Here is a 21,621-nt window from a genome sequence, read left to right on the forward strand (position 1 = left end):
TGGTCTAAATCTCCCCCTTCGACAATTTCAAGTCAATTATCAAGAGCTCAATTCTAATTAGCTGTTCAGTTGCTCGTAAGATTCACGTCTTTATCGCCGTTAGATGCATTCAAATGAGGCAGATTCGGCCATCTCGGTTAACTTACCATCAGAACTGATTACAATACAAACATACAAATAATATGCCAACTGTGTTGTGATGCTATTTCCCAACCTTTTTTTGAACTTCGATCACATGTTCACTCAACTCAATTTATCCTTGTCATAAAGTCAGGCTGATGACACCTTGATGACACCTAATGAGCAATAATAATCAAACTATATTGTAATAGATGGCAACGCTTTGATGTCTTGCTGCTGTGCCCCGTGGTGTGTAGGTGTGAGTCTGCGCCTGCATGTGTGTGTAGAGTAAGGAAGCAAATTAAACTAAATTGAATCCTCTGCAGGGTGCAGCTCTTGACAGGCGGATCGCTGTAATAGTTGTTGCTGCCTCGGGAACGACAGCTGAACTTTGATCAAATGCGAGCAAGTGTTTGGCAAACTGTTACCTGCTGGTAGATGTCAAATAAAAATCATCCTTCTGGTTGTTTTTGTTTTTTTTAATTGAATCTAAAAAAAATCTCCCTGTCTCTGTCTGTGTCCTCTCTAGATCTGTGAGTGCTGAATGCTGAATGCCATTAACTCCTTTACTGACATCAAGGCACGCCATTGAGGAGCACACCCTGTCTTCTCTTACCTGCCACTTTACTTCCCCCTAGCGAGAGCTAACATCACAGAGAAGCTCCTCCCGCTCACCCTTCAACCAGCTGTTGCTATGGAGAATCTCAGTGAGCTCCAGAACCCGTTGTTGGACAAAAACAGTAAGCACATGGTCAACGGTTATGGGGGCGACTTCCCGAACAACCAGTACCAGGAAAACATTATTAATTACTTTGCTGGAGGAGGAGGCGAGGGAGGAGGAGGAGGAGGAGGAGGAGGTGGAGGAGGAAAGGTGAATAACGGCAACGTAGTGAGCGGAGGTAGTTACAATACCAACGGGAAGATAAAGTCTCAGCAGCTTTTGGACGCCACCTCGCTGCACCTGGCGGTAGAGGCGTTCTACAGGCCCAACTTCATCCTGTACAAGGAGGACAGTGGCAGCATCAAGGCTAAGGAATACAAAAGCGAGTGCTGCGAGACCACGTTCACGGAGAAGAAAGCAAAGGAGGAGTCCAACGCGGCGGGGCCGGACACGCCAGCCACCGAGGATCCCCAGGCGAAGCTGCTGGAGGACGGCGAACACGTCAAGATCCAAACCGTTTCCTATGACGTTGAGGAGGAGGAGTACGTGGAGTACGAGGTAAGAGAGGAAATGCATGAGTGGAGTAATGAGAGAATCCAGCCTTGACCAGAATGGATTTTGTTTTGTTGTTGCTGTGAATAGACCGTTTTGTGATATTCATTTTCAAATCAGGCCATTTCAACTTAACTTAGCCTTGAGTTTTGTGCTTGTGCCATCATCCAAAGCAATGTACGGACCATCAAAGACGTACAGAATGTTGTTTTAGTTGAATAAGATACTTGATGGCAGTTGAGGTTCATTTCTCTCGGGGTCAGGGAGAGACTTGTGTGATCTTAACGTCCCATATCAGGCCGACGTATCCGTCCATCCAGGTGTCCGAGCGCCTGCAGTGTGTTTGTGTTAATTGAGAGACAGCGCGAGCACGCTTGTATCCCTGTGGTATTAGCACACTTGTATCATCACATGATTGGGCTCGACCCCTGGATCAGACTGGCATTCTACTAACCACAAATCCCATTTGATCCACTGACCGTGGCCTCAATTCCCAACTCGAGTAAAATTCGCCGGCAGATGATAACAAATCACCCATGCTGGCCTCACCCAGGGATATTAGAAGCTACAGTACTTCAGCATTACAGTAGTTTTCACTCTACTGGCGTGGCCAATAGCAGAAAGCACTCGAAAGGATTTAGGGGATTGGACTGGCGGAAGAGGGTGTTGAGGATAACCAGTGTCCTGCAAGTGTCCCAATGAAGCGACTGCCACACACCCGCGGGTCTGCTAGAATTAACCTGGATCGCTGTGATAAACATGTAGCTGCTGAAGTGCAACGTGACATGGGTACATATAGTGCGAGGGCTCTGCAGAGAGACAGTGCATTTCACATCATGAAAAAAGAAAAGAAAACATGGTTCTTCACTTAGAAAAAGAAATACAATGTTAATGCAAAGAGCAAATAGCCCAAATACATTTTTTATATACCAAATAAATGCATTATCTGATGCGATAATGTTCCTTCCGTTGCTCTCTTTCACTAGTAAACGTAGGTGGACGCAGATAAAATGCACATGTTGTACGCAATAATGCACCAACTGGAGGCTCCTCTTGGCCATTTAAAGGTTAAGTCCACACATTACCAAATTGTTCATACATCTCCACACGTGCCCTGTTCACAAATGAACAAACACATTGTTAAAAAAAGCATAATCTTTCCCCTCAGCCAGTGTTGAGATGCAAGGAGGAAAAAACAATTACTTCTGTTTTATCTTTGTTTAATTGAAGAAAATTCTGGCACATCCAGTTGTTGATTTGTTCAATGCAGTTACCCAGTCCTTGTATGGGATTATAGTCCCCTGGTGACATAGTTATGTCGATTTGTGTGTCGTCTGCATAATTATGATAACACACTTTGTTGTTTTCCATAATCTGAGCTAGTGGAAGCATGTAGATGTTGAACAGAAGAGGCCCCAGTATTGAACCTTGGGGAACACCACATGTCATTTTAGTCAGCTCTGATGTGTAATCAGCTACAGACACAAAGTATTCTCGGTCCTTCAAGTAGGATTCAAACCAGTTAAGTGCTGTGCCAGAGAGTCCCACTCAGATTTTTAGTCTTTCTAGGAGTATGGCATGGTCGACCGTGTCGAATGCAGCACTGAGATCCAGTAACACTAAGACTGAACTTCTGCCATTGTCTATGTTTAAGTGGATGGCGTTGAAAACCTTAACAAGAGCAGTTTCAGTACTGTGGTGCTGTCGAAAGCCTGACTGGAAAACATCAAAGCAGTTATTTACGGCCAAGAAGTTGGTCAGCTGTTGGAAAACCGCTTTTTCAATTATTTTACTTAAAAATGGGAGGTTTGATATTGGCCTATCATTTTTCATCGTTGCAGACTCTAAACTAGCCTTCTTTAGGAGTGGTTTAATAACTGCAGTTTTTAGGGCTTGTGGGAAGACTCCTGAGAGAAGGGATGTGTTTACAATTTGTAAGAGATCAGTGGTCATGCAGTTTGAAATATTTTTGAAAAAGTGTGTTGGTAGAATATCCAAGCAGCAGGAGGATGACTTCAGATGTTGTATAATGTGTTCTAGGCTTCTACGGTCGATTGAATGAAATTGTGTCATGATATTTGAATGGATGTTAGATCGGGACAACACATATCCTGTGGTTGGTGTGGAGGCACTGACTGCTTGTCTAATTTTCTGAATTTTGTCAGTAAAAAAGGAGGCAAATTGATTGCATGCCCAGGTGGATTGGAGCTCAGCAGCTACCGACAATGGAGGGTTTGTTAGCCTGTCGACGGTAGCAAATAAGGCGCGTGTATTGTTCTTGTTTTTGGTTATGATGTCAGAGAAGAATGACTGCCTTGCATTTCTAAGTTCCAAATTATAATTGCGAAGTCTCTCTTTATAGATGTCACAGTGAACCTGGAGATTCGTTTTTCGCCACCTGCGCTCAGCTTTCCGACACTCTCGTGCCATAGCATAAACCTATAGGATCGTAACATTATCCAACAGAGTCTCATGTTTCTATGTTATGTAACAGTGAGGATATTGTTCAAAGAACAAATGGAAATACATAAGGAAACACAACAACTTCTTTCATTACGCAAATCTATTGCTTATGAATGAAACGGTGAAATGAAACATCTGTATGAAATGATTCAAAACACTTAAAACCGTTGCATTCTTTTAGGTGTCAAAGTTCACATGGAATTTTTCTTCACTGTGTAATTAATTATTCTTGCTGAAGTTTTGAACAGTTTGATTTAATTTAATTTGCATCCGTTAGTAAAAGTGTGATGTTTGGTGTTCATTTGTATTTGTGAGAATGTGTGTGTTGAGTTTAATAGAGTTGTGTGTTATTCCAACTATTAACAAATACCAGCATACATTCACCATTGTCGTCCATGTGCAGTGTTTCAGATGCAGAATAGTGAATTTATCTCGGAAAAACCTTCAATTAAAAACTCTGAAGCACAACTGAGCTGAAAAAGAATCCAATCTCTTTTCCTCTTCACGAGGGAGGTACGAAGAAGAAAACAGATTTAAGTGGAGGAGGCTTGAAGAAGGTTGTGGATGTGACAAAAGGATGGAACATGATGCCTTTATATTCAGGCTATTTTTTGATATAATATAAACTGTTCAGTTCTTCGTAGTTTTACAGCGATTTTGTGTCTAAATCAGTGGCTGGAGGATTTTTAAGAAGCTCTGTTTTTTTAGGAAAAGATGGTTGTTGCACAGCAGGATTTCTCATGTTCTTTTTTATTAAGGTTACAGTGTGACAGCAAGTGTCTCGGTACAACATTATAAGGCACTGACAGCTCGAGAGCAATGATATTAGAGGGCAGCGTTTGCTGCCATTGTTGAAATGATGGCAGTAAAAGTACATCTTTAAGATGCTGCAAATCAATATGTCCTTCGCCACAAATACGTATCGCCTTTTAAATAATCTGTGTGAAATTGATCACTAAATTTAGCTGGAGCACTTTTTGGTGTGACCAGGCCTGTAGGGACATCTTTCAGGGATTTAACCGCTGCTTCTTTTTCACACTCCACATGGCGACTGCGTCTTTCAAAGTTTTTAAATCCCCCTCTATCTTGTCCGTTTCTCTTTCTATGCAGCTCGTCCTTCGTGAGTCATATTGATTTAATAAAGGAATCAGTGGGGTGTGATGACTTTTGCCTGATTCAGCTCAAAACAAGAGTTTGGGTCCAATCATTAATCATCCCAATCCTGCAATGTGGAGCGATACAGCCATTTCAAATGCATACGACACGTTATCTGAAAGGTTTTCGTCAGCACTCTTCAAACTAGATGAGATGAAAATAGTGGCAATGCCTGAAAGCTAATTTACCTGATGTAAACAAAACCACGTCCCTCACAGGTCGATACAGCAGCACACACACAGTTCCATATGCAACCTGCCATATTAGAAGGATTGTGGTGATCAGAGTTATTATTGTCAACCACGCTAAGAATTGGAAGAAGACTTGGTGTCAGGAAGTATCAGATGATTCTATGAGGTACAGACCGGTACCACTGCTCACCAGGTGCTGCACACAAATACGGGAAACTGTGTCAAATAACAAGCTTTAAATCCTCATTAATTCATTGAAGGTCCTTAACTCAAGGCGGTACAAGATGTTCTAGTTCTGCTTTCTCTGTAACTTGCAGATATTAAACGAAAATAAATTTTAAAAGGGGGGAAACTACTGCGGTGAAATAAAGGAATTTATTTTTAAATGGCGTTATTAAACACAGCACAAATTCTCCAATTATCAAAACACATTACAGATAGCCCCGGGGGGGATTAGTAAAGTAGACAAATTTCATCAAGGAGATTTAAATTTGTCTTTCTTTTCAAACCTGAAGGTGCATGACAAGAAACAGGGATATTTTCATGGTATCACTTGAGAAATGTGCAATCCTCCTATGATTTGAACCTCTCCTTCTCACTTTTCAGTTCAGTACTAGCTGCATACATCAAACCTTTTATCCCAACACCAAAAACATCCAATTACCAATCCTCTGTAAGATTCACTGAAAGTCTTTCAACAAATGTATTCCCTTTGTGAAGAACCTATTTTTGCCTTAACACATACCAATTCCCTTTATTACCTTTTCAATCATACAGTAAGAGACGTGTTTCAGGCAACACCACTTTCACTTCCTCCTTTTTCATTAACTTGCATGTATTCTGTTTGAGCGGAATATTGGAAAACAGCAGTGCAGTTATTAAGCAGAAAGTCTAACAATGACGATAAGCAGTGGCCCTGCTGAAGTGCCCTCAGGCAAGGCGCTGGATCGCTCACACCTGCGAGGTCGCAGTCGTGCACTCTGCCCTCCGTGTAGAAGATTAAAGCCAAGAGAATTTTGCCTTCAGAGGCCGAGAAGCCTAACAACAGAGGTAAAGTCCTTCCATGTTAGAGGCCTCTGTGTCGGAAAACCCCAGACAACCTAATCTGTCTCCTTTTATCAGCTCCAGCCTTAACAACTGCACAATGAGCACTGGAGGTCTGCCAAGCGGACCCCCCTCTGTCTCCGCCTCCCTCCTACTTGCATTGCTCCCTGGCACGTAAGATCATGTCCTAAAAAGAAGAAATTAAAAATGTAATGCCAAAACAGCATGACACAAGAGAAGCAAACCTGTATTTATAGCTCAAGCATGAAACAATGATTCGATCTATGTCAGTGCCGCAGCGTCCAAATTACTGACAGTTAAAAGGTAGCATTTGTGAGCCATGGACAGATTGCTGCTTTACGCTTTACTCATTTTAATGTCCGACTGTAGAATCAGAAAAATGTCAATGACAACTAAATTTTGTGTATTGCTATATGCAATTAAAGTGATCATGGAGAGGAGGAGGTGAAAGAACTGAGGTCTTGTTAAAAGTGTCAAGTGTCAAAAGAGATCTTTTTGCAAGTGGCCCAACGACGGCTTTTAAATTGATCTGACATTGTGAGATGCAGTGACGGTGCTGGCTGAAGGGAGAAAGCTTACTGTTGTTGGATAAACCACCTGTCAATCAAACTCTTGACGGAGCCAGTTGGGAGAAGAGTAAAAAAAAGCCTTCAATGTTATTCTTTGCTCTTCTAGCAATAAAGAACAACTCTCCAAGTCTGATACAAACGATGCTATTGCAGCATCTACGCTAATCTCTTCAGGAGCCACCATTGTTGTCGAGCGCCATTGACACTAATTGGTCAGTGCTCTGGCTTACCAGACACATAAGCATCACTGGAAGTCTGAAAAGATGGATTTCTCATGTGTTTCTCACGTGAGCTAGAACACCGCGAGAATCCAGCTGCCATGCAAGGTAAGAGCAGTCATTCTGCTCAGAAATATAACAGAAGCAGATGAGCAACTCATGCAACTTGTGTTATTTACACTTTAAATCTCAGTAGCACGTCGCAGTCTGTGATTTGTTTGGTGGAGGCTACTAACTCGCATACACTGCAGTCAGATAAAAGATCAATGAGTCAGGCAGACTATGGACTAACGTTCAAGTATAAACAACCCCTCTGGCCCTGCACTCCCTCTGCTGCTAGGAAAAGGGAAATTTTGTGAACCAGGGGTGGCCTCACCCCTCAAATAGTCTACTGGATGTACATACCTGAATATGCTTCCTCTTCAAAATAACCAGATGTTCCGTTCTCTGGATTACTGGAATGACGGACTCCGCCACAGACAATTTAAACTATTTTATTCAGAGGTAACTAACGAATGGAAATACATGTAACAGCTATAGCGGAATAAATACGAGGACAATGCTTTGATGGAAACATGTATTTCCCCCTGCAGAAACAAAATCGCACTTGAGCTGGGGATAAGACTCGCCATTTATTTTTGTCTGCCATCTGTTACACCATCTCCAGTGATTGGAATTTGCATTCATCAGTCCATATTCACATAATAATTTGAACATGTGGTATTCGTGCCACTCTGCAACATTTCAATAAAAAATGTCCGCTGCTGATTAAACCCTTTTTTTTCGGCGCAGGCATTGGAGTGCTAATGCTTCGTGGGCGGGGGTGTGAAATCAAATATATAGATCAGTTTTAAAATAATTATATCTCCAACTGCCCTCTGCCTCACCTGTGCAGCCTTTTAAATGAGACCAGGTTTGATGAGAGGGCTTCTCCGTTCTCACTAAATCTGAGGGGACATGAGTTTTCGCCTTCATTAAATCTACAAAGTAGCCATGCTGCGGTTCAGTGCACACACATTGTTCTTTTCCTGAAGGGTCCAGCACCCAATATGAGCCTGTGTCATACAATCTTTCAGAGGTATCCCATTTCTCATTTCGCAGTAAATAACAAACCGATCTCTTGGATCATTTCAATTCAGCGGTAAGTGAGTCTGCCCGTTGGATTTTAAAGCTTTCTCACCTCTGCTAACCGGGGATATTCATCCCGTGGTTTGGTGCGTGTCTCTGAGCTACAGAAATTATAAGCTGCACATTGTGGCTCCAGAAAGGTAAAAGACATTGTGACATGTCAGAGTAACTTCAATGCTAAATTACTTTTTAACGTACCAAGAAGAAACAGGTCCCTTATTGTTATTTCCAGATCCCATAAATCACAGGTTTTACATTGCGTGATTAAAACTAACTCAAAATTAAAATCCAAGTGATTACCATATAGAATCCCAACATTTCATGAACTTGTTCTTTTATTCTATACTGTTATATTCGCTGAATAGTCAACTATCCAGCCAGGCATCTCAAACTTTTTCTTTTGTTCAAGCAAATCTTAGACATTGAATTGTTGAATTCCAGACAAAATGACATGTTATTCTCTACCTTTTACCTTTCCATTTCTGCTTGGTGCAAGATAAGAGACAAAAGTTAAATAACATTGTTTGAATGTCTCGCTCTGTCTGCGCCTGCCTCTTCACATAGCGTACCAGTCAAATCAACTCACAAAGAAATCAAAAAGAGCTCGAGCGATTCAAACTCTTTTCTGCACTTGATGTCTCTGATTGTTGAGAATGATGATGAAAATTATTCAGAAAAGTGATGAAATAGTCATTGAAGAAAACGTTAGATGCTGTTCAACGTTGTTTAGTTACACTTGATATGCTGGGGCATTGTGCAGAGGGAAATGATGAAAGCTTACGCTGCATATATCGTTAATGCCATGTGAATGACCATCATCGATCACTCCCTCCCTTAGACCTTGAATACTCACTATCAAAGAAAACACTGTTTTTCACTGGTATGAAACATCATTTAAGATATGATCCATAAAGGTGCACAGGAGTATCTGACAGTTTAAGGACCAAATTCAACCAGAGACAGACAATTTAGTACACTACATTCAGTATATGCAACACAATGGTGTTGGGGAAAAAGCGATCGCCCACCAACGCAGAGACTTTGGATTAAATGCCGGCAGCAGTTCTTTAACCATGGACCACAGTTGGCAATGTTCCCAGGTGGGAAGCTGGTGAGGGTGATTTGTGTTGCAATTATAGTGATTGGTGCAGGTTGATTGGTTGTCTCCTGTCTATAACTTTAATGAGTTAGCAGCACAAAAAGCTGGGCCCCGTTCCACTATTAATACATCCATTGTCACACCTGTTCACATAACTACATCAAGTGAACACCTGCATCCGCAGTCATTAGGGTACCCAGTAATGAAGTGCTTTTTTTTAGATGTATGTATAATCAGTCAGCTGTTACAATACATTGCTTTTTAGCCTTATAGCCACTCTCTATTACGCTGGTAGGTCACCTTCTCATTGCGTGCGAGTATATAATACAGCCTACTGAATGGATATGCACATGCTAATCGATTGCCATCTTAATTATAGACGCTAGCTGCTTCACTCCAATGCTTTAAACTCAGTCAGAGTGACATTTAAGTTATACTGTAGCTAACATCTTTGGATCTGGTGTTTGTTGTGTGGAAATACAGTCTTAAAGCTGATATTTAGATTGTTTAATCCAGTCACATCTGCAGCTTTTGGGTGATGTGTGAGTTTCTTTCATTTGTACATAATGTGCTCCTGCTTGATTAAAACACTACTGATGTGTGGACTGTGGGGTATATCAGATTAACCCTTATTTTTATCTACAAAAAAAAAGAAGTTTTAAAGCTTCTTTTGTTTGTCTCTGGGGCATTCTATGCTTTTATAAGAGATACACAGTAGAGAAGTGATAGGAAATGAGGGTAGAGCGAGGTGGGCATAATGGCCATAAACTGATCAACTGTTTCTAAATAAACATGGAATGTACAAGAGGCATTCTGGTTTCATAGGACAAGAACTACTTGTTATTTTCGTCAGATTTAATCCCTGATTTCATCACAACACAGTTTTGCTTGTGCATTTCAACTTGTTTGCAGAACGCGAAGGCCATACCAAGCGTGATGAGTGGTGTTCATGTTGTAGCCTCCTAAATTGCACACCTGTCAACAGGAGGCCACGGGGCAACGGAGAGAGAGAGAAATAACAAATATTTTGTTCATTAATTCACCACAGGTAGCACATCTCCCCCCCCCCCGACGACTGCAATACATGTTTGAGAGGACTGCATCGTGACGAGGCTTTTATCATTGTGATCACACACTCTGTGGCAGAGTGTCCCTCTGAGGTTCCTGAGTGTGGCGGGCCTCATTGGGCTGCTGAGTCCAGGCACTGTGTAAATCACAGGGTTCTTATTAAGCGCACGGTAAAGCTTGTATTTCTTTTTACCAGCCGCCCCTCTTTGGTGGCACTCAATCACGCTGCCTTATGAATTACAAACCCTTACCACAAAACCCTAGTCACAACCGGGGGTTGGGCTCCTACACCGGAATAGCTTAACATGACCATCTGCATCTTTGGATCGTGGGTACAGTGCCCACGGTACATCCTAATGCAGCATCAGCGCAACATACACATTGCACTGACGCTGCTTTAGGATGCACGGGGGGGCGACCGAATATTGTCTTGGCTAGAACTGCGTCTCGACAGACAGGGAGGCCAGATGACCTGCAGATGACACTTATGCAAAGCGAGCATGCACCATCTTTTGTAGAAATTTAATTAAATGAGAAGGGACTATTAAAAAGGGCACAGATCCTAATGATGTGCGCCTGCTCCCTTTTTAAAAGGCGTGTTTTTCTAATGGACATAGGACACTGTTGCAGCCATGAGATGACTTTGGGTTTAGTTTTTGTGATTTCCCAGTGAATACGTCTCCTCTATCAGGAGAGCAAATGTACTGAAAATGTCATTTTTTGTGCCGTATTGCATCTTTAATGGCATTCGCTCATTAACTTTGCTTATCCATTCAGCCAAGTAATTGAATTCCCTTTGGTTGTGAAGTAGTTTCTCTCAGCATCCAGACCTCTACCATTGTGTGGCTGCACAGTACAGCGGTTCATTTATGTAATCTCAAACGCTTGTTTTTGCTTCATGAAATGGTTGGAAAGACAATATTAATTTCTGTGGCTGCTTTAATTTGATTGCGTGTGTTCAGTCATTTGTGTTTGTGGTCTGCATTTTCCTCTTATACATTCAGACAAGCTAGCTGCATTGCTCTGATCCAAAATATGTTTTTTTGAATTGTACAGTTGTAATCAACTCACTGATTATGTTGTTATTGCATCGCATGGCAAGGGCAAATTATATATTCATGTTTTTCCCAATAGAGGCCCGTAGCATCTAATTTAAGGAGTCAGCTCCCACAGCATAAATCAAAGAAACTCACAGAAATAAGACTGTTAAATTTGGATATATCACAATTATTATTATTTTTTAATTGTAATAGCACCGAAAAATAATAGTGACAGGGTTCTTTTACTAAAATAGCCTAAATATGTGGTTCAAATGTAGTATAACAGTGCTGTTGCAGCGCTGCAGCCAGATTCTATTTGCAGTCACAATATGTGCACTGTGCACAAAGAAGATATTTATTTATCTATTTCACTGTCATGAGTATATCATGAACACTCTTGCCGTGCTTGGTTTGAATTCGTAAACACGTTAGCTCATCGCAAATATAAATAAAACCAAATACAGGTGACATGCTGTGAGACGCTGTTCACGCAGTGGAGTGGCTCAATCCCAAGAAACATTCAAATTCATGCTCAACCTCACGCCATCGTCATATGATTACCTGCCTGTCATACAGGAGGTAAGGCACGACACATTCACTTGACATCAGGACAAAAGAATAAAGGGACAAAGACAAATCTCCAGGCAGAATGGAGAGCAGGAGGTAAACAGAAAAGGTGGACAGGGCCACATTTCCTGTATGTTGTGGAGGCAATTTGATAACAAATAAATTACATGAGCCCTCCTCTTGCTTGGCTGACTGTCATGGCTGAGTGGTGAAACCATCCATTAACTCTTCATTACCTGTCAGCCTGTTGCCACATGTTGACAGGGTTTACGCCCCGCAAGACATAGCTGAGCAGCACCGGCATGCATCGGCATTAGGACATTCTGATTATGGGATGCCGACTGTCAACGCACAGGAGATTGGTAAACAAAATTCTGGTTACTTTAAATCAAACAGCTTCTCTGTAAATTCAAAGCCTGTCAGTCTGACCTGTGACTCCTGGGTTTGCACAGGTTCTTGAGTGTAATCATACATACTTAATGTTCCATGAGACAGCTTTGTAGAGGGATCGGTGGCCTGTTTTCATCTGCTGTGGCTCCCCTGCAACCATTTGAAGGTTTCATGATTCATAACCTTCCTGTCCATCCAGACAGGTCTGCATGTAGCTTCCTGCGATGTACATGCAGCTCTGCCCGCTGGTCTGCACCGACTCCAGCCGACCTCATTGTTCGCTCGCTTGCCTCACTTCCTCCGCTTCTCTCTCCCTGTTCCCAGCTAGTGTCCCTAGATGATGTATGGTTTCATTCTCCAAACAGCCAGAAGGCTGATATTGTCAGTGGCTGTGAGGCACAGAGCAGGGCAGGGCTCGCTCTGTGAGACATTGTGCTACAGCGCTTGCTTAAGGCCATGAATGCAGAATGACAATATGCAGAATGTGGGCTGCATAATGCTTGTGTGTTATGACCAGTGGCGGCTGGTCAATAGAGGGCCATGGGGCATGGCCCCACCATGAGCCACACAAAAAAATTAAAAATAAATAAAAAATTATAATAATCATAAATTATACAAATTGTCAATATTTGTGTTTTTGAACGATGGAATGTACCCAGTAATGAAACATGAGAACACCAGGACACACATGAGAACTCTGTCAAGCTACATATTAGACAAAGTGAACATCTTTTATTCTACATAGCTGTCCTCAGTCTCATCTGCTTAACTTGGTCATGGAGGCATCAACATGTAATAGAGATGTTAAATTAACAGTGAAAACTCATCATAGCTTAATTTAACATCAGTATTCATAATTACACTTCATGTTTACTTCTCCTGATCTTTACCTCCTATAACAAGGTCCATAGGGGCATCTCAATAAATGAACATGTTATATTATATTATATAAGTGTTATTTACTGATTGTTTTCATGTTGGAATACATGTTAAATATTTAACTGCCAAGTAATAATGCGTGTTTGATACTTACATTTTTTTGCATTAAATCATACTGGGATGTTTGCTGAAATTGATAGGATGGCCCTACCTAGAACATGTTCCACCAGCCGCCACTGGTTATGACCGCATTGCATTATGAAGAGAATGACAATATATCGATCCTCTCGGCAGGCGTCTGTGTTCACAGCTTTTAACCGATTTATAAGCTTCTCAGCTTGACAACACAGAGGGGCATTGTCTGAGCCTGCAGAGACGGATTCGAAAGTTTTCGCTTGCACATTCATTTTTGGAGTTTATTATACTTGTTTTGTCCTCTAGGATGCCTATGTTTTGGATTAAATTAGAGAGCGTGCGTGTGTGTGTGTGTGTGTGTGTGTGTGTGTGCAGGGCCCCCACACATTTTAACCACCCATCCAGTAATCCCCACCATCAATCAGGCAACATGACTATAAGCGCCACATGTTATTAAAACTAATTGAAAATGTTTTCACCCCTCAAAGCAAATGAATTCCCAACGCTCTCACCCAGAACTTGTAATACAAAGTAAACACCATAACACTGCACTCTTGCTTACTGAAAAATAACTCACACTGTACACAACAGAATTACATGGTTTTCAAAGTATTGCTCTTGTTCAATCAAGTTATTCAGGCTCAAAAAATGAACTTTTGTATTAAGCTGGCTCTCTCCCCCGTAGTGGTTTCCCTAACTTGCAGCTTTACATTTAACAAGATACAAGTAATACCCAAAATTCAGAAACTCCTGCTGCCTTTGTTTTAAAGCCATTATTAATTACTATGTGCTGCTAACTATCAGCATACAGTATATACGCAGATTATGATGCATTCTAAGTATGTTTATATTGTATTTTTATAATGCGTTACCAAAAAGTGGATTTCACGGCATTCATTTAATGCAGAGAAGTTTGAAAATTCAGAAGTAAAATGGAGACACAAGCCTAGTGCCAGTTAGGCTAAATGTATTTTAGTGCAAAAACACCTGAACCAGACAAAAACAACTCCTGGTCCAACATTGACGTGAGCATTCCCAGTCCAGGCCCGAGGCCAGCACACACCAGGGCCGGCTGCAGGTTTGCTTGGCTTTGGTAAGACATCGATTATATGGTCGAGGAGCAGACACTGTCATCTTCGTGTTTGAAATCCAAACTCATTCGGTACACAACAACCACAAAAACACATGAAGGGATTAAGAGATGTAAACCTAATGAAAATACTGACAAAAATAAGACGTCAGATTGCTCAATGAAAATAAAGGACGGACATTTTCTTTTGTCAGATTCCCATCTTAAATGTGATGATTGGACTTTTGATAAAGTCTTGCCAAATTTCCCCCGTCGGACATGATGAAATATTCAGCTTCATATTGAACTAATTTTCTGTGCTACAACAGCATATTGGTGGCCTTGATTTCTTTCTCATGTTCCACCCTCATGCTGGATCATCCTTCAAACAGGATGATGTGTGAAGGATGCGGCTTAATGTCTTGTATAGAAACCATGGCCTCAATCTGCGATTTCTTTACTGGCACCCTGGAAAATAAATCTCTATTCTTAGTCTTGCCTTTGTTGTGAGGGAAAACACACCTTATATGTACCTTAAAGGCTTGTTTGGCCAAATGTGGTCATGAAAAACAAACTCCCTGATCTTTTTTTTTAGCCGCGGTTCACGACTGAGAACCCCCGAAACAGAAGGCAGATGTACGAGTGTCAATTCTCTTTCGCTGAAGGCATTTCAGTTTCATGTGAGGAACGTTGCGTGGAGCGTGAAATAGTTTCATAAAGCTATAGGGAGGAGGTGTGTTTGATTCATAACTATTTCACATTTAAAATGAAGTGCACCTTCAACCGTATCAACCATATTTTTTAATGCCATCTGTTGTTTGGATGCCAAACTGTAAGAATCTGCATATCTCAAAACTAATGAGAAACTAATGGGCCATCACAAAAAGTCCATGCATACGAGCTGTGGCATTACAGGGAACGAAATGATCCGGCATGCAGTGACTCGTCTGTGTTTTCTTTCCCATTACACAAAATTGCTTTTTTCTTTATCAGTGAGTGCTGATTATTTCTCCTCTCAGTCTCTACCTGTACACAGATGGAGAAACACTTTTCCTTTCATCTTGTACAAGGAAATCGGCCTCAGTCCACATGTCTGTCTTCACATCAAGTTGACCAATGATCAAACCATTTTTTAACTTCACAGGAAAATGGATGCACTGACCATGTTGACAGAGGATGATACAGCTCGTGTTAACTGATTCTGATTGACCTAAAGCTTGATGAGAAGATTGAGACCAGTGTTTGCATGCTAACATCATGAAGCTTCAGCCAGTAGCTAGTTATCTGACTGGAAACAAAAGAAAACAGCTAGACTAACGCTACCCAATGGCAACAAAATCAGACTACCAGCACTTCTAAAGCTCAGTAATCAACACAATGTATCTTGTTCATTTAATACAAACACAGGAGTGTAAATATGAAAAGTTTCAGACTGTTTTGGTTTGAGTTGCATAGTTTTGGACATATCTGCCATAGAAATGTCTGCCTTCTCTCAAATATAATGGGACTACTCAAAGCACAGAAAATACATTTGCAAACTCAACAGCAATGTCTCTGTCCAGGAATCATGACCCAGTTACTCAAGATAATCCACGGACTTTGTTGTGAAGTTTCATGTACTTTGATACAGAGAGAAGGCAGATATCTCTGAAGCCAATATCTCCAAAACTAGGCAACTCAAAACAATCGAGATTGATAAATAGTACGACAGGTAAGGGGGAAAGTATGTATTATTGATGTTGGGGTGAAATGTCCCTTTAATTAGTGCGCGTTAAACAATCTGATGGGCAGATTTCGTTGCCTTTAAACAGAGCAAGGCCAGCAGTTTCCCCTTGGCTTCCAGTCTTCATGCTAAACTAAGTTAAGCTACCCGGCTGCTGGCGATGAGTGAGGGACTAATGAGTAAGAAATCAAGGTACCGATCAAACTACTTCCTTTGTCAGAGGTAGCTAGACCCGCCTGTTTCTTCACTTCTACATCATCGCTCATGAATTGGAAGATTTGTTCACGTTCAGGACACAAACCGGATGTGTGTTTTGACCTGAGTTGTTCTCTGCAGACGGACTGCTCCAGTGACAGCGAGAGCGAGGACAACTTCATCGTGGTCCCTCCACGAGACCACCTGGGCCTGGCCATCTTCTCCATGCTCTGCTGTTTCTGGCCTTTGGGGATCGCAGCGTTTTACTTCTCACAGGGGGTGAGTACAGAAGCGCGCACACACACACACACACACACTCAAACACATGCATGCAATGCAGACGCCCCCAGAATTGTGGTGGGCCACACATGCTGCTGAATAATATTGCATTTGTTTGTCGAGGTCTAACATAAAGCAGCTGCATCCTCCCACACAGGCAAACACACATCCTCATGAATTTGTAGACATGTACGCAGACATGCGCATACTCAGCTCTATGACTCATCACCAACAGACGAAGGCCTATCACACGTAAAGAAAGACTCTTACTGCCAGCGCAAGGCCATTTTTTTACTGGGCAACCCATCAATAAATCAAGGCCAATCTGTAATGGCTGCTTGATGCTCTGCAAACGGGCTGGAAGCCACCTTTCGGAAAAGAGCATATGAATCACTTTCAAGCCTCTATTTGCAAACTCCCAAAAAGGTGAGAAGAATACTAAGACAGCCTTTGAACTCGTGGTGCTTTCAAGAGGCTTGAACACGAACACAATTACAGGTGTGCCGGCTTATTACAGGTGATGAGCACTCAGACACATTGAACCGCCTTGCTTGAGCTCTCCTTTAAGCAGCAGTATTTGTGGGAAGAGATGCATGAAAACACACTAAAAGTGCTGAGTACTTCACAACATTTCATTTTGGATTTCCTCTGGAAAACTTTTGAACTGTACATCTTTGTGGCTTTCATGCACAAATTGTGGCGTCTTGACGGCTAAAATATCAGATGGTATCCACAGCTTGGATGTTAAACAGCTAAATGGGTAATAGACAACACAATATTGTCTTTACAGAGATATTCACTTTGATGGAGAGATAAAGCCAGATTATTATGAAGACAACAGTTACTTTCTAAGAGAACCAGCCAGTGTGATTTTGGGGTGTGACCTGTGACACCATTTTGAAGCTGACAACGGCAATCTGCACATACTAGTTGTCTTAATGGACTTCCCCTCTCTTTTTATACGTGGGAAACTCCTCCGATGACGAGGTGTCAGTCAAACAAAGAGCAGAGGGAATCGCTACTTGTCTCGTCAATAATCAATTATCTTTCCTATAAGTGCACCATCAACAGCCAGCCGTCCCCCACTGTATGTTTAAAAGCACATATAAACACACACTGTGCACACACTACCGACGGAGAAGCTTTTCAGTAAATTGTCCTGCCTTTGACGATAAAGTCTTATCAAAAGCTTCAGCGTTTAGCAGACTTATCCGCAGGGGGGCGAGGAGTCCGAGGCAGATGAAGGCAGTCAGTGAATTATCTTGTCAGCAGCTAATTTGATTCTTCCTGGGTAATTATGGGGAAGTGATGGCTGTGTTTAGGGATGGATGGCTTTTCTGCCAATCTCCCTCCTTTAGAAGGTGGCGTCCAGAAGAGCTGTCAGGGAAAGATATAGTGGGAGTCTGGGATCGCTTCATTTTATAGCTCAATAACCCACTTCACTGGTCTTCATTTCATTTAATCGTTCAGGGAGCCCCTCTCCCCCTCCCCCCCCCCAAACTAAATTAATTCTGCAGGATTTAGCACACGGATATTGTATGTTTTTAACAGTGAACTTGTGAACTCTGCAGCATCTGTACTGAGAGAAGAGAGTATAGGGAACAGGGATCTGTACCGGCCAACGAAATCAAAGTGCAATATCTGGATCTTCTCAGGGCGCATGCAAGGTCTGTGACAATGATATAGAATTATGGTAGAACACCTTATCTGCACCGTTTCGGCGAACTAGCCTAAAAAACGCTTCTTTCCCAACTGTCCTGTTTTGGGCATTACTACTCTCTGCCTTTCGTAGGGCAGTGCATGCAGATGCATTATGGGATTAGACCAGGGCAGCAGATTGAGCCGAGACAGAAAGTTTAGAATTGATAACACATCAGCTTGGCCACTTACCCCGAGGGCATTTACAAACAAACAGCTTAGCGGCTGTAATAGAGTCTGTGGACGGCAGATCAATAGTGTTTTTGTCTCAATGGAAGGTCAGACCTGGTGAAAACAGAGAGAGAGCCGCTGCATGACCTCCCAAGGAGAGGCGTTTGAGTGAGGGCATCAGCAAACAAAACAGACCTGCATTCATAAGCTGATGTGAATATGCTCGTATCTTAATTGCCAAAAGACGACGGCTTTAATTCAGTGCAACGTCTTTACGGCAAATAGTGCTTTAATATTTTAGGGTGGAAGAGAGGAAGAGAGACGTGTGGCTTTGTGTGTTGTTTATTTGGAAGAAAAACCTGTTCCGGGGGCTGAATTGACTTCCGAGAGCGCGTCGCAGCGTGAGTCGACATGCAGCTCAGTCTTAGATGTTATCTTCTCTTCTATGACACCGCATTTCAATCACTTTGTCAAGGTTGTGGAGATAAAGCCTCAACGCTTCTCACCATTTTCCCCTCAAGGGGATTCAAGGAGAAATCCCCACAACGACATACTGTATGTACGGTACATAATATGAGTCTGATGCTGACTGGGGAGAGAGCATAAGCACGTTATATTCAGTGTTTCAGAGTCATGCCCCTCAAGAGCAACAACATGCTGTAATTTCATTATTTGTGTTAGACGGAATGGTGAAGCAGTTGATTAATAAATGCTTTTAGTGGAGAAATGACAGTATCATGTGCCCTTCACCTCTGCTTGCTGCCAGTGATGCAATTAAACTGTCCAGTGTCACATTGGACTTTTTTTCAGGATTCTCTCTTTCTAAAGACCTTGCTGTGGGGTCGCAATACATTATCAAAACGTCCGAAAGCAAACTCCCATAATATAATTTCCCATAAGCCCCCCCCCCTCCTTCCCTCCCTCCCTAACTGTGCTTTTGTTTCAATGATTACAGTGTTGACATGGAAGCTAAAGGCTCTGTCCCTTTTCAAGATCTTATTCCTGACCTTTCCAGGCTTTTGTTGGAAGAGTCTTTCTCTCTGGCTCTCATCTGCCTGTCTTTGTCTTGGACTATTAGGCATTCTCTTCTAATCCGTCTTGGCGCGAATGAAACATGTGGTGCGCAGGGGGAAAGACCCCATGTGTAGCGTTTTTCAGTATGTAACAACCACTGAAAATGGAAAATTGATCTTTTTTTACATTTGTTATTTATTTGGTATTCTGTCGATACATTGCTGAGCTTGAAAACACTGTGAGTTGCAACGCAATGGGGATTGCGTATTGTGCCTACAGCACAGTGCAAGACAGATTCAGACAGTTGAGTCTGTGCCAGCGTTGTCGATCAGTCAGTTTGTCAGTGTAAGCAAGACACATTTTTCTTACTGCGGTTGTTTTTTGTCTACTGAAAAAAAACCTGATCTTTGATAAATGTCTCCATGCAACAATACAGTTCAGATCTGTTTCCACTAAAACAAACGAGTAAGTAGCCGTTACAGGTAAAGGTGTCTGTCCTCTCTGCATTTGCCTTGCTTTACAGTGTTGTGCAGGGAAATGTGCCATCTCTGTGTTATTATTTTAATATTAAAACTCAGGCCACATCACACTTTGTGTCAGTTGTGATTTGCATCCGTCGTACTGAGTTAACTTGCTCGAAGAGTACAGACATCCAAGATCCAGCATGCAGAGCCAAATGGGGGGGAATAGAGTCTGGATGGGCGTTGGTTCCCTGTCTGGAGCGGCTGCTCTGTTCCTGTTTGCATGACTGTTGTGCAAATGAGCAGAAGCTATGAATAACACAGCACTTTTTCAATAATTCTAGGTACAATGTACGGATGAAAATACATCAGTTAATATTAAAATTTGTATAAAATTTTTTTAACAAATAACATCTTTATAGAAATTGGAAGGAAAAAATAGTTTGCCATGTAGCCTGTGTATGAGCCGTTTGTTCCTGAATACTGCGAGATTAACTCACTGTTAGTCTCTCTATTTCACTCAGGCTCTCCCTTCAGTTTTCCATGCAGAGCACAGCTAAAAATAAAGGAGCAACAGGGTCAGGTTCCTGAACCAGCTGGCTCCTCTCAATGAGGAAAAGCAGTCGGCTCCATTCCAAAGTCCTCATTCTGTGACGATGAGTGAGGTTAGGCATCCCGCAAAGAAACCTCATTTGATCCAGTTCTGTCCACAGTCTGAGCGCTTATGAGCAAAATTACATTTTGATTTGTGTAGAGCCTTGGGTAGAGGGGTTTATTTTCCTATTCATCACCACTGCCAGATACAAAAATCATCATCACAGCAGACTGCGTCCAACTAGCAGTCTCGATCCCTCTTAACCTCAGCCGTGAACACGAAACGTAACCGTGTCTTTTATTTCAAGCTCCACTTCCAAAACGTTTGGAGCTGATTTTTGTAAGAAATGACCGTGGCCTCAGAGTTGGAGGTCTGATGTCTGCTTCATCACATCCACACATATCAGCTCCTTTATCATTAGCAACGAAGGTTATTTTGCACACTCACACACTACATTTTAAACACTACACTACATGTTAAAGTGCTCTATAGCTCTATAGTGTGACCAATGTATTGTGTTATAGGTCTAGAACAGAAGTCAGTCGAGGGGAAGACACTGGAGATAGAAATACAAAGTCCAAAAAAAGCCACTTGTAACAATTCAAACGTCCACTCTATTCAGCTGTAAGAATGAAAACAGCAACTCTCGTCTTCCCATTTCCCTCCTGACAAGCAAGTTCATTCAAATAGTAAGACAGCTCGAAGACACTCAGGGGGGGCTATGCTTCCGTGACAACGCTGTTGGTCGGGAAGACGTTATCTGCTGTAACTATCGTATGAGGGCAGTGCAGAGGCAGCCCGTAAACAAAGCACAGAGGGAGAGCAAACTCATTACCTGCTCAGGTAGATTACTCCACTACATCTTATATCAGGTCGATTACGCCACTACATCTTATATCAGGTAGATTACTCCACTACATCTTATATCAGGTAGATTACGTCACCATGTCTTTACTTGCAAACAGTTGTTTGCTGCTATATCCACGCTCTTAATATCGTATCGAGAACTTCAAAAGCTGCTGTGATCAATAGTTCTGGCAAGGGTTTCAAAAAACTACATTGAACGTTAAAGGGGACAGTGGTAGTGACGAACTCAGTGAGAACCATCACCCGACT

The 21,621-nt window shown here is 42.0% G+C and overlaps 1 protein-coding gene across 1 annotated transcript; it reads left to right on the top strand.

Annotated features, from left to right (window-relative positions):
- Positions 1-814: 814 nt before the first annotated feature.
- On the top strand, positions 815-21,035 carry syndig1l (synapse differentiation inducing 1-like; the record flags this gene model as incomplete). The annotated part of the gene is made up of 3 exons (XM_079291219.1): positions 815-1,339; positions 16,429-16,566; positions 21,030-21,035. 3 exons carry the CDS (start codon positions 815-817, stop codon positions 21,033-21,035), a joined length of 669 nt encoding a protein of 222 aa, XP_079147345.1.
- Positions 21,036-21,621: the final 586 nt, after the last annotated feature.

The sequence above is a fragment of the Melanostigma gelatinosum genome, assembly GCF_949748355.1.
Source record: "Melanostigma gelatinosum genome assembly, chromosome: 19".
NCBI lineage: Eukaryota > Metazoa > Chordata > Actinopteri > Perciformes > Zoarcidae > Melanostigma > Melanostigma gelatinosum.